The 18,508-nt window shown below is 36.0% G+C and overlaps 1 protein-coding gene across 2 annotated transcripts in view; it reads left to right on the forward strand.

The window, feature by feature from the left end:
• Positions 1–18,508, forward strand: part of ERCC8 (ERCC excision repair 8, CSA ubiquitin ligase complex subunit) — a 33,040-nt gene that overhangs the window by 9,263 nt on the left and 5,269 nt on the right. For both annotated transcript variants that reach the window (XM_026717033.2, XM_087927244.1), the window contains 5 exons: positions 2,385–2,466; positions 3,425–3,493; positions 4,942–5,008; positions 8,247–8,350; positions 10,291–10,415. In XM_026717033.2, the coding sequence (XP_026572818.1) occupies positions 2,385–2,466; positions 3,425–3,493; positions 4,942–5,008; positions 8,247–8,350; positions 10,291–10,415 (447 nt within the window). The remainder of the gene's footprint in view (positions 1–2,384; positions 2,467–3,424; positions 3,494–4,941; positions 5,009–8,246; positions 8,351–10,290; positions 10,416–18,508) is intronic.

The raw sequence follows: 18,508 nt of genomic DNA on the forward strand, positions 1-18,508 counted from the left end.
TTTCACAGCCCTCTTTTTGACTCGTGCAGTATACAGATCCTCGATGGAAGGCAGGTTGGTAGTAATTGTTTTTTCCGCAGTCCTAGTTATCCTCTGAAGTCTATGCTTGTCCTGTTGGGTTGCAGAACCAAACCAGACAGTTATAGAGGTGCAGATGATAGAACTACGTAAGGGTCCTTTTTCTACTTCAGCACAGTGTTCAACATCATTATTCCTGAAATTCTCTTCTACAAACTGACTCAGCTAGTTGTGCCTGATGGTCCTAACCATATTTATAGATGGATTATAAGCTTTCTAATAAATTTGAAGCAGCAAGTGAAACTAGAGCAAATCACATAGAACACCCATTCAATTATCACAGGAGCCCCCCCAGGGCTGTGTTCTCCCTCCATTACTTTTCTCTCTATATACCAATGACTTCATCTCGAAGGATCCCTTTGTTAAACTGCTGAAGGTTGTAAGTGATACAACAGTCATTCGTCTCATTCAAGATGATGATGATGATGATGAGTTGCATATAGACAAGAGGTAGATCTACTGGATCTGTGGTGTAGCCAGACAGTCTGGAACTGAACACTCTTAAAACTCTAGAGATGATATAATAGATTTTAGAAGAAGCTCTCCTATTCTACCACCTCTTACAATATTAGGCAACACAGTATCAATAGTAGAGACCTTGAAGTTTCTAAGTTCCATTCTCTCCAAGGACTTGAAATGGACACCTAACATTAGAAACATTAAACAGGTGTTACCAAGAATGTTCTTCTTGCGTCAACTCAGTTTTACAGAGGAATTACTGAGTCTTATTTGTACATCAATAACTGGTTTGGCACAGCATGTCATTTAAACATGATCATTATTTGTAGTGTGACATAATCTTGCCAAGTAGGTATTAGTAGTTGGAACTTACAAACCAAATAAGAGAAACTGCACATTTTAGAGACACGGGTATATATTTGTAGAATTTATGTTTTATTGAATTTTATTGAATTCATTGAATTGTTTGATGTTGCCAGTATAATCTGGGGATATGCAAATAGAGTGGGTTGTTCTTGAAATTTTTTGTTTTTCTCCTAGAGTTGGTTAATCCATGCATTCTTGGAATGGTTCATGCTATTTCAAAGACAGATTATATCTGGAAGACCCCAGATACCTTCCCCGTCTAGAAGTCATACGTTATACAATAAATTTGGGCATGTCTATATATCTGTGCATGATATATATTTACACACATAGTATGTATCTGCAAGAAGTCACATTCCAGAAAAGGGCACAAGATGGCTGAAAATATAGATTACATTATTTGAATTAATAACTCCTAATTAATTTAATTAATAATCAGTAATTTATAAAATGGCCACATTAACCATGTAAATCAGTCTCTTCAACATGTACAAACTATACACATTCATCTTTCTCTTTGCAAAAAAGAACGAAACAAAAAAGGATGGAACTACTTTGAGAAGGGGTAGCTATTGTGGGAAAAAGGGATGGGGGAGAAAAAGAGAGAGAAATGGGATACATGATGAATCCATTCAAAGTAAATGTATATAATGTAGAAATTATAAATTAAAGGGAAATTTTAGAATTATGTTGCGATGACAATTCAAAGCAGATCTTAAGGTAGATATTTTTAACTTCAGAGACTATGGAGATATCTTCTACCTCTTTAAAATTGTTGAGAAAATGTTACTGCATTTTCACTGTTGCATCAAGTTGAATCCATTTCATGCAGCCATTGTTTCCTCACAAAAACAAGAAATCACTTGGATTTTCAATTGAACCTATCAACTTTAAAGCCAGATAAATGTATCTATGGTTAAAGGGCACCATGATCAAAGATTGCATTAAAATGATAATAGAAAGTAATAAATTATTTTACTACAATGTTATTTAATGCACAAGTTTGTATGAATATTATTTAATGTCTTAACATAAAATATCAGGTGTTTAAAATTTAAAATTCAATTTTGCAAATATTAATAATACTGAAATTTAATCATTGTATAACAGTGACAATTATGAAAAATACAAACATAAAAATTATAAAATGTAAAAATTTGTGAAAATATAAAATATAGAAAAATAGAAAAAGTAACTAAGATGAAAGTGGGGGCTAAACATAATATAAACGTAGAATGGTATGGAGGTTTTTTTCGTTGTAATCCTGAAAACAGGATTTGAAATGTTGAAGTAGAAGCTGTTTATTTTGTAATTATAAGTACATGTACCTTTGTATTATATTGATGGTATATGCAGAATTAAAACATGACACTATTTTACATTTGCTAATGTGTTATAAATAATAACTATCGTCTATTGCTTCTGGTTAAGATTTGAATTGGTCCAAGTATTTAATAATGTATTGTTTTTTTAATTAACAGCCTGCCGATGAATTTTATTTTGATGGGACAGTATATAGCCATCATATGTCTCCTGTTGCTACAAGACATTGCTTAATTGCAGGTTTGCATTAATTTTAAATATATTTTGAATATAACAATCATATTTTACCTGTCTTTCTTTTTTAAAATAACTTGTTTCTATATTCAAAATCGTAATATAGCATAATTTAGAGTTACAAATGTGTGGCGTAATTTCAGTAGAGCTGTTGTTGGTTTCTGTTTATAATTATTGATCTCTACAAACTTACGTTTGAGAAAGAATATTTGAATAGTACATAACCTTATTGTGTAATGTATGTTCTAGATATTTATCATGTTTTTGTGAACACATTGGGGCTTTTTTTTATAAACATGCACAAATTGTACTGTTAAAATATTTCTTGGCCAGTCTGACACTTAGGCATAGCAAATAATAATTTTAAAATATTTTTTTAAAAATAAAAATATTTGTTGCATGAAGGGGACACATATCTGACTCTTCTATCATTTCTCTCACTTCCATCACCATATTTTTAAGAGTATTCATAGTTCACATTATTTACTTAGTCAAAATAGGATGATCTAAATTATGTTTCAATGAACTTACACCAGTAATTAACATGGTTTACCAAGCATTGTGGCTAAATTTTGAGTTGTTAGAAAACGAAAGCATCTCATGAATAAGGAAAGTATTATATCAGCATTAAGGACTATCCAATAGAAACTGCAAAGGATGATGTATATACAGTTTTGCTCTATGCATACTGCATCAATTTTTCCTTTATTATAATATACATACTCCCTTTTTATAAAAGGTATAATGTCTTTCTTGTTCTTGTTTATGAAAAAGATGCTGTGTGCTAATGTAAAATGTAATTATCCAAAAAGTAATTCTCTAATAAACCTATGTGAAGTTTAAAGATGTTAAAACTGCTATCTATTTGTATATTTTTATAGCAGCATTTTGTATATATTTTTATATCAACATGCACTGCTTATGTTTGTTTTCTGTAATGTGTTTTTGTCTTTTTCTGTTACAGTTGGTACCAAAAGCTCCAAAGTACAGCTTTGTGACTTCAAGTCTGGATCTTGTTCTCACATCCTGCAGGGTATTTCTTACTCTGAAACATAAATATTAAACAATAATTACTTTGAGTATACCACACTGTGTAAAGAACTGCACTGAACAATATTTTCTTTGTAAGTAATAGGACAGATGTGTTTAGTGCCAGTTGTCAAAAAAACACAGTGAGAAGGTCTTTCTTCCTTAACATTTTTCTGGTCTTGTTGGCCTGAAGATATATTATTGATAATTATAAAAAATGCTGATGTCTACTTAAGCTGGACTCTTTGAGCTTTATATCATTGAGACATAACCTTGTAGCTTTCTAAGCAAGTTGAGAAACTGTCTTGGTAATATTTGTCCAAGTGCTTTAGATTACACCTGGTCAATTAAAATTATATTTTTAATTGTAAACTAATTCAGGTAAGCCATGAAACAATATTTTTATTCCAGAAAACAAGTAATGAGCAGGGAGTGATTTCTCTAGTAGGGCTCTTTTTCATTATTTCTGCCCTTTGTCCTGCCCTGTTCCCATTCACTATCGCCAAGGAGTTTACAGTTATTATTTAGTGACCTTATCTCAGGTATCTTTTCTGGTATCTACCTTCTGGTATCAGCTTAGAATCTGTGGTGTGAAAAGTGACAGCTTGATAGCTGGCAAGAATTCAGATTTAATACATTATGGAGTAGATTTAGAATCTTGAGCTATATAATTTACCTGTATTGTTTCAGGTTGTAAGTAAGAAATGCCATTTTGGATGCCAATCAGAGAGGGTATTCAGCAGGTTCTGACCAGTTCTGGAGAACCGGTAGTGGAAATTTTGTGTAGTTCGGAGAACTAGCAAATACTACCTCTGACTGAAGATTTTACAGTATCCTTCCCCTGTTATGGCCACCAAGCCCCTCCCACAGAACCAGTAGTAAAAAAATTTGAATCCCACTACTGATGCCAATCTTATAAAATCCTGTTAACATTGGAAATTGTTGCATCTTCAGCCAGTAATGGCATAGTTCCTTCTAATTTCTTATAACTATACCTTTTAATTCTGCTGTACCTATACATGTTATCACAAATTCTACTTTTCCTCCATTACCAGAATTACATCTGAATTTATGTTGATATATAAAGTAACATGATGTTTTACTGTGAATATTCTGTGGTCCTCAATAGTGCCTTCAGAAAACTAGTTATTCTTATAAACTGATGAGTGATACTTGATGCTGGATCTCTATCAGAATTAGTGTTTATGTAGTTAGTTTATACATGTTAATTTAAAATTGAAGTTATTTCTATTTTTGCTTGAGCCTTTCAATTTACAAAGTTTTCATTTTGTTACAAAACTGCAAATTTAGGTTACTATTCTTTTTTTAATATACAATAGTATTAAAGTCTATAAAATTTTGCACTATAATTTATGTAATAGGAGAATAATAGAAAACAATGTAAGCCTGTCTTAATAAACCAAAAATATTATTATGCTTTTGTATTTTTAGGTCACACTCAAGAAATTCTAGCAGTATCTTGGTCACCACGTTATGAATTTATTTTAGCTACTGGAAGGTAAAAAAAAATCTAAGAAACTAAAGCAGTGTTTATTAAAGTCAGTCAGTATTTTAAAAACCTATTCTAAATTTCTTTGACATTGCATCCATACAAAGTGCAATGGCGTCTTGCACAAATTACACAAAAATTACATCTTGCACAAATTACACAATGACATAATCATGCAACTGCCCTGATTACATGCTACCTTAAATCACCTGTGTCAAGTATATAAGTCATGGCATTTATGTAATTATCACTTCATGCCACCATGTCCTCTACCTCTGACCTTAAATGCCCAGGTTGGCAGCATTTCCTAGGTTGTTATAAAAAAAAATAAAAGCAAAGAAATACTTTTAAATCATGAATATAAGTCTTGGCATGCTGAAAAAGAATGGTCTGGGTGAAAAGTTGCTGGTTACTTTTTACAATTCTACCATCGAGAGTATTTTGGCATACTGTGTAACGGTGTGGTATGCTGGATGCTCTGTAATGGATAAGAAGATGCTCCAGAGAGTTATAAACACAGCACAAAAAAGTCATTGGTTGCTCCCTTTCTTCTTTGGAAGAGATTGCGAAGACCAGACTCCTCTCTAGGGCACTAAAAATCTCATCCTGGTCATTCATATTTTGAATTATCATCAGGGAGACGTTATAGGTGTCTTAAAATGAGGACTAATAGACTGAGAAACAGTTTCTGTTCCAAGGCAATAATTGTCTTGAATCAAACAGTACATTTGTGATTTAGTCCTATGTATAAAGTGGCATTTTTAAACTATCCCACTTAATATATGTTTTAAATATGTTTTAGACTAGGTTTTTAATTATTATTACTTTAATTATTTTAATTTTTAAATACTCTGTAGTGTGATTGTGATGTGGTGTTTGGGGCATTATATTTGTGGAATGCAATGACAATAAAGGTTATTCTGTTCTACTCTACTCTACTCTACTCCTACTCTACTCTACTCTACTCTACTCTACTCTATTCTTCCTCCAGAGAGATTTTAAAAGCCTGGCTCCTGCATCCACCACAATTCTTGCAAATGTGGTCCTGCTACTACAAGGATATCAACTACACATGGCATTCACAGGAAGTCCCCACATACTTTCTTTTCTAATCACTTTAGGAAATTGCTTGTCAGCTGCTTTTCAGCTATTAAGAACCTTTGCGTCTTCAAGGTTTAGGGCACCAGTGACTTTCCTTCAAAACTTAGTAAAAGAAATAGTTACAAACAAAGGGTTTTAGAATTAGGATCCTATGGGAAAATACTTTTGAGTTCTTTAAAAAATACAAAAGGGAGGGGACTTTGAAGGTTGGGCACTAGAGGGAATTAAAAGGATCTAAAGATCACAGTTAAAGGTGAATAACATTTAAATTTAACTTATTAATATAGAATGTAGCAAAATATCAACTTTGGACATACTAAAAGATATTTTTGAATAATGGGCTCAGGAGTTAATTTTAAGAGCCTCTATAGGTAGACTTTGTTTCAAAGATGTTATTGAAGTGGAACAAGACAAAATTGAGACAGATTTGAAAGTGGAATTAATGAAAAGCTTTAAGAATGATACGGAAAAATGGTTCGTTGGACATAACAAAAGAAACTGACTTAGGTCTTCATAATTAAAATAACATAATTAAAATAACAAACCCAAGTGAGTTACCTGGGTAAGCTTCCTATATTGGATTCACAGAAGAGGCTGGTTAAAGCTTTCAAGAATTTTGTAAAAAGGGACAAAGAAAAATGAAAAGAAATTTATTTTAGGACATTTGAAGGGACTAAACTTTAAGATGAAGGAACATAAAGTTGGTTTATCCGATCAAGGTTAAAGTAGATATGTTATCTCTGGTAACCCTTAATGGACTTTTGCTGCCTAGGGCTGAACAGCAAGGTTTAAGGATTCATTTATAGATGAGAGATGAAATATGGGAAGCAAATATTTCTATTTTTAGACATGATAAGTTACTAAAATTGTCTATACTTGTGATGAAGGGAAAGTCATTTCTTTATATATTTCTTTTCCTTTTCTTGATTATTTTTCTTTTCAGTACTTTTCTATTTTTCTTCATCTTCTATTTTTACTTTTTATATTTTATATTATTTATCATTGTAGTTACAATTTTAATAAAATTACTGTTTTTAAAAAGCACACTTAGGAATATGTTAAAAGTCCTGAAGTAAACTAAGACTTTCCTCACACCTAACTTGATGGTTTTGGTAGATACTAAGATTTTTAAAAGCCATTAAGAAGACAAGTCTTACCCATTGGATATAAGTTAACTGTATAAATGTATATAAGATATGTATCATATACTATACTATAGTATGCATGGCAAAAATGAATGCCAGGATGATCCACCGTGTCCAATGTTTTAATAATTCAATCAATAAAATTATTTTTTAAAATTAAAAAAGACAAGTCTTACCTTTCAGAATAACTGATTTTTGTTGACTTTCATAAGAGTTTAAAATAGCAATAGCACTTAGACTTACATACCACTTTCCAGCCCTCTCTAAGCAGTTTACAGACTCAGCATATTTCCCCCAACAGTCAAGGTCCTCATTTTACCCACCTTGGAAGGATGAATCAACCTTGAACCTGATGAGATTCGAACTGCCAAATTGCAGTCAGTGGCAGTCAGCAGAAGTAGCCTGCAATACTGCAGTCTAACCACTGTGCCACCGTGGTTCTTATACACAAAATCCTTGACTTATGATCATCATTGGGATTGGAATTTCAGTTGTACATCATTGGGGTCATAAGCAAAGGCACTCACATAACCAGACCCAATTCTTCAACCATTTTTATAGCGGTCGTTAAGTAAATCGTGATTATAAGACTGAATCGGTGTACATTAAGAAATCTATTTTCCCAACAAAAAGCACTGGAAACTAGCAAAAAATCACAGCTGCAGTCATGTGCCTGTGGGATTGGTCATAATACAAGCCGGTTGCCAAATTATTGAAATATAGTCATGTGATCACAGATGGGGGTTGAAGATTACTGGAGTCAGCAGTGGTTTTGAGGGGAAAGTTTTAGAGTTTGTTTTCAGAATATTTTGGGGAGGGGTGGGGATAATTAGAATGTGGTTCCAAAAGAAACTCGGAGGTCATTTTCTGCATTTATAAAAACACATAAATATATCCAAGTTAAGAAAAAAAATAATTGAAAATAAAATAATCATTATGAAACTGTTGAAAGTTCATTTGTGTTGCTCATAAATCACCTGAGAGTTTTGTTTTTCTTTTAGTGCTGACAGTAGAGTGAAATTGTGGGATGTAAGGAGAGCATCTGCCTGTTTATTCACTCTCGATCCACATAATGGGGAGAAGTCAAAAGCAGCTTCTGAAGCAAGTAATATATTTCATATATCAATATTACAGGTTTATTCTAATATAAGTTCATATTAAAAGGGAACCATGCTATTATATAGCCCAGGATAGATGACAGTGTTAAGACTAAATGCTATATAAAATATTGCATGACCTTTTTTTTTAAACACTATCTTTTGTCTTACCCATGGTTAGCATATGATAGCAAAATATTATATATTCCCCCAAAAGACTATAACTCAACCCCCCAAAAAGTTTTTTTTTAGTTGTTTTAAATCTGTAATTAGGATTGCTAGTAATTTAGAATGATTCAGACAATAATTAAATATGATTTCATTGTGTTGAAATAAACGATCTGTTGAAATCTCCCACACTGAAACTTCAGAATTTTAAAGGGATTAAACCTGCTGGTTTAACTCCATGTGTCTAAATTATCCAGGATTATAGGAATCCTGTTCATCTTCATATCTCTCCTAGGATGCAAGTAACTTTCTCTAGTCTTAACTCATTAATTTTAATTGGGGAATAATAATGAAATGTCTTTCTGCCCCCACTCCTCTTCTATGGTGTGGCATGCTTGTAAATATGTCAGGAGAATATATATACATGACTCTATGAAATTAAGGTGATATAACTTCATCTTACTTCAGAAAAAATATTCAAGCATATTAGTGTTGTTAATGAGCATGGGAACAATAAGCTGCCCTTAGTTTTACTGCAGAAAAAAACTGCATTGGTCATGGAGCTAAACCAGATGATCTCCAAAATGCCTCCCAACCCTGGCATTCCACGATTCCACATGTTGCAACTACTCAAGCGAGGAGTCATTAATGTAAATATCAATGGCCCAGGTTACAAGAGATCTAGAAATGATTGTCCCTTAAACTTCATAGAGCCTTATCTGTCTGTTCCCAGGCAAAGACTCATAGTCTGAAGAAACTCCTATATAATAGGCAGAATATAATGAAATAGTTGGCTTGAAGCTTACACCTGTGGATCTGGTTGCTGGCACCTGACACCAGCCATTACGCCATTTATACTGCAAGTGCACCCAGGTGGAACCAGGGGTGAGCTTCAAAAGTTTTAGCAAACGATTCTCTGCCTGGTTGTTGGGTGGGCATGGCCATGATGGGCATGGCCTAATTGGCCTCCTGCACCATGGTGGCGGGGTGTGTGTGTTTTTGCCCTCCCCTGGCTCTTTCCTCGAGCCTCCAGGAGGGCGAAAATGGCTTCCCCAGGTTACAGAGGCTCTCTGGAAGCCGGAAACGGACCATTTCCAGCCTTCCTGAACTTCCAGGAGGCCTGTTTTTCGCCCTCCCCAAGCCTCCGTGCGCGCCCTGCACTTAGCTGCATCCAAAATGGACTGCGTGGGGACTTCTGGGGGGGGCGGGGGCGGGGCCAGCTAGGAGTGAGATTTAGGGATTCTCTGAACTGCACAGAATCTTAGATAGGGACTCTCACGAACTCCTGCGAACCCCCAGTATCCCACACCTGGATGGAACTTCTTTTAGGCACAGAGCTAGCTAAAGAATAGCCATTAAAAGTGGTATTAGCAGAAGAAAAATAAGATGATGTAAATATCTTTTTCTTGACAGTAAAAATTTGGATGCCACATTCCATAATAAAAGAACTGAAATTAAAAATATTGGCTGCTATTTAATAAATTGCTCAATCATATATTTCATCTAGTATTGCTTTTTTTTTTACTTGATCCTTTTCCTTTCAAAAAGGAAAATAAAATGACATTGGTATCCCAATGTAGATATTATTCTAATAATGCTACCAGTAAATCCTTAAATACAGTACTTAACTTTTCCATAATAAATGTTATATAACAGGCTATTTTGATGTAATTTTTAAAATTTCAAAACAAAATGTTTTCATGATATAATAATTCTTTTGCAATACCAGACTGTATATGTTGCCATACAGAATTTCAAATCTTGCATATTTTCTTTATAGTAAATACCGCCCATAATGGAAGAGTCAATGGCTTATGTTTTACCAGTGATGGGCTTTACCTTTTGACAATTGGTACAGATGATCGCATGAGACTCTGGAATAGTTCAACTGGAGAGAACACACTGGTAAGAAATAAGTGCTTAGAAATTGTTTATATCTCCAATCTTTCAAAACAATCTTGGTGCGAATTTGAGGAAGAGAACACTAGGGAAATAATGGAATGGAAACATCATGAAATTTTAAAAAGAACCCAGCATATTTAGAACTGTTTCTTGTGGTAGTTAACAGGATTCAGCATATTGAATGTTGACTATAAAATTTAAATAAAAAAACTATTACCTTACTAGCCTGCACTTAAGTCACTATAGGCTCTCCCTTTCCAGCCTCTTTTTGATATTTATAAGAGAACTTGCTCTGCAGTAGGAATCTGTAATTTGCAATACCTATGACCTTAAGCATTTATCTCAAAAATATAAATAAACGTATTCATAATATCACGCATTAGTTAACACAACCAGCTGATGGAAAAGGTTTGCAAAGTGTATTAAGTAATGTCTGAACAGGTTTTGGGGCAGAATATGGACACTCAAGGATATGTCTTGACCGTGCTCCCTAGCTTGAATCTTATTTGCAAGATTAGTGTTCAGCCATATGTATGAGGCAAATACTGTAGAATATTACATATAGGAGAAAAGGAAAAGGTTGTACTGGAGAAGGTATCAGCTGTCGAATTCACCATATTCAAACTATACTTAACTATGCTGTTTCTTAATAATGCAAAGTATGATAGATATCTGTTGTATGGAAAGTGCTGTAGAAATAGATATATTGCTTCCTTTAAGCAGAGTATTTCTAATCCAGAAGCATATATGCCTCGAAAGCTTATATATAAATTCATAGACTATGAGGGCTGGAAAGTAACTTGGAGCTCTTCTAGCTCAACCCCTTGCCCATTCCAGTTGGTCATTCATCTTCTATTTAAACAATTTTCACAAAGGAGAGACTGTCCCCTTTTCATATAATCTATTGAATAATTTCTTATTAGAACTAACAATTCTGCCCCATCTTCTACATGACTGTCAACTCAAAAAACATTTTGTATACACTTTTTATAGTTGACAACAGAAAGAAGTGGGGGGAGTTTCAAAGAGTAGGCAACGGTGAAATCGAAAGTACATTCCATTCATATTTTCTTCTAAGACTGATTAGATGGCTGAAGCTTCTGCCATGAAAAAATCTAATTGGAGAGCAGGATTGATGACTCTTGGCTATGGACGTGTTTTCGTTGGATGATACACCCAGACGGGTGGAGGAAAAGCAGGCTAAAGGGTGACAGTGAATTACATATCTCAGAATTGGCTACACTTAGTGCTGGATTAGAATGTTACCTTCAAATAAATCCTCTTTAGTTTTGGGAGTGTGGCTCAAGGCTCATGATTTAATTGGAGTAACTGCCAGAACCCTGACAGATAGCCAACTCTGAGATACGTAATTCACTGCCACCCTTTATCGTACTTTTTCCCCCTAACAATGACAGTCCTTCAGACCCTGGAAGATAGCTATCATGTCTCCCACAGACATTTTATCTCCATGCTAAGCATTTTATTCTCCAATACCGTGTTTCTCATATAATAAGGCTGGGTCTTATTTTTTTTTGAGCCCCGAAAAAATGGCTAGGCCGTCTTTTCGGGGGTGACTTAATTCCCCCCCCCCTTGCATCTTCAGGTGGGCGGCAATGGCTTGGATGTTGACCTCAGTGTTGGTGGGGCACTTCGTATCGGGGTCAATGCAGGCAGCACCATACCCGGGTATGCAACAAAAGTACTTCCTAACGGCAAGCCCCCCCCCACCATTCCCCCCCACTTCGCATGTTTTAATATAGGCCTTAATTTGGGGGGAGGGGCTTAATTTTATTTCATGCCTATAAAACATGCTGGGACTTCCTATTGGGGGAGGCCGTATTGTTGGAGAAACAGGGTAGTTTGTTACTATATCTCTTCATGTTCCTCATCTTAGTTGTTTCCTCTAGGCATGGTCCAATTTCTCAATGTCTTTCCTAAAATATGATCAGAACTGCAATTACATGGTCATGATCTGAGTGCTTGGCATCCTGTTTGCCCTAGCAGCCAAGTGCCCTGAAATTGTGCGCCCGCCATTTGCAAACCGCTCTGCAGATTCCATAGAAACCCAATGGGAAACCAGCGGCAAGCTGCTGCCACTTGGCAGGAGGATTCACTCTTATCTCTAGGAACTGACTTAAAGAGCTGCTTGCTGAGGGGCAAGAACTCAGTGCTGTAGCCATCCAAAGGAATATCTTTCCATGAATGGAGGGGAACTGAATGCCTTTGATAGAGCGCAGGAACAAAGTTTTCAGCACGGTTCTTACACCCAAGCAAAATGGTTGCCTTCCATGCATGGAGGAGAGCTGAACTTTTTCAGCAGAGTGCAGAAATGGAGCTGAAATCCTGAAAATTTCAGCTCCATTTCTGCACCCCATTGAAGGAGTTTCCATACCCAGTTGGGTGATAAAATTCTTTGGCAGGCAGTTCTTTCAATCAGTCCCCAGAGATGAGAAGGAGCTGAAATACAAGCAGAGAAGCAGCAAGGTGAGAAAAGGAGCGTAGGATGCCTCAGGTGGGTAGGGGAGGCTCTGGGAAGACTGACGCACGCAGTACATGACTGATTCTTCACTTACGGGCTGTATTGGATTTCTTTAGGAAGGATTTTCAGCTCCTTAGTGGAGCCTCCCACTGTTGCCCCCACCTTCCTTAGGCACCCCATTCTTACATGGGACTCCTTCCACAAAATTGCTTAACAACCACAGAATCAGGATTGCAGTCATTGAGAGAAGCAGACTGCTTTGCTTAGTGACCAAGATTCTGCTCCCAGTTGTGGTTATTAGTCAAAGACTACCTATAAGTAGAAAACATTTCTGCTATTAAAAGTATCAACAGAATGGTAAATGTGCAACAGAACTGATTTCCCAGTTTTCCAGATATTTTAAACAATAGTTCCCATCAGTCCTAAAATAGTCTGATCAGTAGTTAGACATGATGTCAATTGTAATCCACAATAGTTAGGTGACTTGCACTAGACATTGATATCCTGAATAGGACAAGATAAAACAATACCCTATACCAGGGGTCTTCAAACTTCACAGCTTTAAGACTTGTGGACTTCAACTCCCAGAATTCCTCCTCTACTCATGTTAGCTGAGGAATTCTGGCAGTTGAAGTCCACAAGTCTTAAACTTAAAGTTTGAAGACCCTTGCCCTATACCAGTGGTTCCCAAAGTGGGTGGTACCGCCCCCTGAGGGGCAGTGGGATGACTTAGGCAGTGCTAAGAGGCAAAGGGGGGCAGCAGAAGAGTGCTGGAGGTGGGCCCCTCGCAGGGCGCAATTCAGGGGTGGGATTCTACTGGTTCATTACTGTTCCCAGTAGTTCGGAAAACAGGTAAAACGGGCTCCTGGCTAGCCCTACTCCTCTCCGCCCATTCTTCTGTTCCCTGCCCAGTTCTTATTGTGCATGCACAACATTGCACGCATGCACGACAATCGCTGATGACCACAGTGGCACATTGAAGAAGTGGATCAAGCAAAGCAGGGGGTCGGTAATTTTCGCTCCAAAAAGTATCTAGACACCGCATCTTTTTTTCCAGCCACAGCCTGCAGCCGCCGTGTGTTTTTTTAGGTGCAGCTGCAGTCTATCCTCACCGAAAAAAACACGTGGAGGCTGCAGGCATTCGTGACAAAGGTGACATGTGCTGGCAGGGAGCCCAGTGACAACAATGGCTCAGCCCTGGCTTGCCTTCCCTGGCAGCCAATCGTGGGAGGACAGTAAAGTCACGGCTGTGGGACGATGAAAGATGCAGTTGTGGGGGAGGAAACGAGGAAATTAAGGGCCAGGGTCTCTGAAAGGGGAAATGGGGTGATGCAGGGTTAGCCCAGGGTTTTGACAGCTTAGGCCACACCTGCCTGGGCAGAAAATAGGTAGATAGGTTAGGGAAGGGATAGAGAAAGAGGGAAAGAGAGAAAGAGAAGGAACAGACAAAGTAAAAAAAGAAAAAGGGAGAGGAAGAAAAGGGATAGACAAAGAAAAGGGAGGATGGAAGGAAGGGACAGAAAGAAAGAAAGAAAGAAAAAGAAAGAAAGAAAGAAAGAAAGAAAGAAAGAAAGAAAGAAAGAAAGAAAGAAAGAAAGAAAGAAAGAAAGAAAGAGAGAGAGAGAGAGAGGAGGGAGGGAGGGAGGGAGGGAGGGAGGGAGGGAGGAGAAAGTGAATGGGATATGGAGGGAGGGAGAGAGAGAAAGAGAGAAGGAAGAGACAAGAAAGAAAAAGAATAGGGAAAGAAAAAGGGAGAGAGAAAGGTAGAAAAGGGATAGACAAAGAGGGGGGATGGAAGGAAGGGACAGAAAGAAAGAGAGGGAGGAGAAGGTGAATGAGATATCTAGTCCAACCACCTGCTCAAGCAGGGTTAGAAGGGAGTGTGTGTGCGCGCGCGTGCGCCTGGCTGTCAAAACTCCAAAAACAGGTCAAACAGCTCTGGGGAGTTCAGTCATAAATTTGCTAAGCAACTGGCCATTAAGCGACCATTTGCCAGTCACATGACCAGCCAGTCAGACAAGCCATGCCCAGCCAATCACATGACCACCAAGCCACTCCCAGCCAGTCACATGACTATCAAGCCACACCCACAAATTAGGCCACACCCACAGAACCAGTTAAGAAATTTGAATCCCATCCCTGGGTGGGGGGCACTGAGGATGAGTTTGTAGCACCAAGTGGGCAGTAGACTGAAAAAGTTTGGGAACCACTGTCCTATACCATTTCTCGCCCCATAGGGAGTAGGCCCTATGCTTTCATAATATCCCATCCACTAAGATCATTTCACTGAACATTTACTGCAAAATAGCTAAATTTTAATTTTTAGAAAACTCTTAACATCTCCCTCTCCCCCAAACAACTCTTCCAAATAGCTCAAATCACTGGTTTGGGGGCCAATTACAGCTTTTTTTTTTTCTTTTTCAATGTTCTAAGGGTAGGGATAGGAGACAAAAATTCAAAGTCACAGGAAGTCCTCTGGAAATGTGGCGGTGTAACCAGAAAGGAATCAATTACTTCCTTAGTCTACCAGCTCAATAAAAAAACAGCCCGACAGTGTTAAGAAAAGTAGTACTTTGAGGCATTTTAGGTTTAGAGAAGGGAGACAGTTTGCCTAACTTCCTAAAACCAAGCAAATTGCGTATAACACACATAAGCACACACGCTACAGTACATGCTGAACCTTTTTGATTCCTTTCTGGTTACACTGCCACATTTCCAGAGGAGTTCCTGTGACTTTTCTGGACGTTGGGAGGCTGAATTGACCTCTGTCCTGTCAAATGCCCCATTATTGCGAGACATTAGATAATAGTTTTTCAGTATTTCCCAGCATAATATTTACTTGCACTCAGGAGCAAAATAGTACTGGGACAATAGGATGATAATTTTCTACTGTCAGACATACTTTTGCACAAGCTTGCATAGCCACTTTTTATTTTACTCTCCATTCTGCTAAATATATAGACTAAAGTATTCTTTATTTAAATTTGATAGTTCAGGCTATTTGCTTACCAAGGCACTCTTATCAGTTCATTAATCTTTTCGCTCCCCTCCTGTTTTACATTCTTAAAATATTTTTGTTGTACATAAAAGAGAACTAGTTGCAGGATTATCTCTGCTGTGTGCCTTAGTCCACACTTTTTAGTGTGATGGTAAATTATTAAGCTTTAGTAAACTCTCCTGACTAATGCTGTTCTTTTCTTAGCTACTACTTGTAGAAAGAGCAGCTGCATTTTAACCTTCCTTTGTATTGCCAAAGTGCTCTAAGTTGATGTGCGTTATAAGAACCCTTTCCCCCCAATTCGTTTAATGAAAATATGCATTTTATTTTAAATTGTCTTTAAAAACTTCAACTACATAAAAAGATTTATAAACTGGTGAGTGGTTCTTACGCCTGAAAATTATCTGCAAGGCTACACAAGGAAAAATATTTATTTCTTCATGCCAACTTCCACTTCGTTTTTTGTTTAAAGCTCTGCATGTTAGTATAGTCCAAAAAGGCACTTGTTATGAAGTGAGTAGTGTAGTCTCCTTTTGTCTAATTCACCCATGGACATCTCTGGGTGTACTAACAGATGTAATCTAAATACATATTTTTTGTCAGCTGATGAGAATGTATTTTGAAATTACCTTTTATTCTAAAAATGTGTAATTATAAATGATTGTAGATAAGGAAGCAATTGTTCTTCTTCACTTTTCATTTTGAGCATTGTGTCTATTTTTAGATCTGACACTTTCAGAAGCTAAAATAAAAGTTAATAAAGGTGATCAGGAAGTTAGATAATAAGTCTTATGAAGAGAGTTTGAAATAATAGAGATTGTTTAGCTTTGGGAATAAAATATTGAGATAGGCATATAAAAACACATGTTTAAGTTTGGGAGGGGTATCTGATAGAAGAAGATGAAAATATCTCCTCTTCTCTGTCATCCCAGTATATAAAAGAAGCATAATGTTCTTAAGATACAAGAAGACCAATTTCATTTGTTGTTAAGAAAAATGATCTAAAATATTTATTCCAAATCTGGACATATGTCTGAATTAAAATGGATCCAGGTAATCAGCTTCAGCCAAGAAAACCTGGGATTTTGATGTCACCACATAGTCTAAGACAGGGGTGTCCAACCTTGGCAACTTTCCTCAGCCAGAATTCTGGGAGTTGAAGTCCACAAGTCTTAAAGTTGCCAAGGTTGGACACCCCTGGTCTAAGACTTGATTCAAAAAGGGTTGATTTGAGACTTGTTAGAAATGTACAGTGATGATAGTTAATAACCCTTGTTTAAACAAAAGTCTTACTCTTACCTTCTTAAAAGGGCTAGAACATGTTCCTCTGACAAAGAAAGATTTCTAATATGGATTTAGGCAAATGTTCTCTGGTATCCCAAGATGGTTACTTATCCAAAGAATTTATATACCTCCAAGCTACTTATTTATTTCATTGGTAACTGAAATAAATTTCTTCTGTCAATTCTCACTGGTATTATCTATTGTTGAGTTTAAATCTAAACAGATCTGAATTGCTTTATCAAGGCAATTTCCTGCTAACTTATCATTACAAGATATCAAAAGGTTCATCACTATAGGGGCTTACATATGATATATAATGTAACACAACACTTAAATATTTCTGATTTGCCTTTCCCACATTAGTATATCTGCTGTTGGTTCCAAAAGTTAACATTCAGAACTTCCAAATAAACATATATAGAACGCATCCTCAAAATAATTATTAACGTTTATATGTTGAGCCTATCAGTATCTACTTAGTAGTTAGCCCCATTGATTTAAGTGGGAATTTTCATATATATGGTTACAGCCTTATTTGTTCTTTGTGCAATTTATTTTTTTTTAAATAATTTTTTTTTATTTTTTAATAACAAGATAAACATAAACATACATAACAAAATAAACATAAACATACCACAAAAAACATAAAAAGATCCTTCTTCATAAATTTACATACAGTGCATCGATTGGTTTACCACTTTTTTTTGTGCATCCATTTCCTAATCACTAGTATAATTATATTACATAATAGCTCATATTATCAATCAATAATTGTATAACCTAATATCATCACTAAAAAAAAAATCATTTATAATTTTGTAAATCTCTATCTTTGTGCAATTTAAATGTATATCCTTTAATTTAGTTTCTTGGGATATAGAGGGAAAAAGTTAAATAGACACCAAAGATTTTGATTAAACCAAATGTAATTATGCCATAATATTACCAGCAGATCTAGATATTAGATTAAACATCATCATGCCAAACATACTTAACAACATAACATACATATACAAGTTATAGGAAATCATTATCATATCTTCATCCTACATATCATGAATAAGTTATAGCACAAAAGACATTCTAGTCATTCCAATATTCATAATATTTCATATATATTTATTTTCACACATTCTATTTGCAGAGAAAAAGACATCCTGAATTTCACAGATGTGATAAGAGGGAATGACATTCTTAAAAATATAAACTGTAATGCAACTGTAGTGAATTGCTATTTTAAAAAAGGAAGTCTATAATACTAATAACTTGTTATCAGATGTAATCTCCAATATTTGAAACTTTAGGACAATCCTATTGCAAGTGATATAATAATCC

Source organism: Pseudonaja textilis, chromosome 2 (genome assembly GCF_049901715.1).
Source record: "Pseudonaja textilis isolate UNSWEBS1 chromosome 2, rPseTex1.2, whole genome shotgun sequence".
In the NCBI taxonomy this organism is placed as follows: Eukaryota; Metazoa; Chordata; class Lepidosauria; order Squamata; family Elapidae; genus Pseudonaja; species Pseudonaja textilis.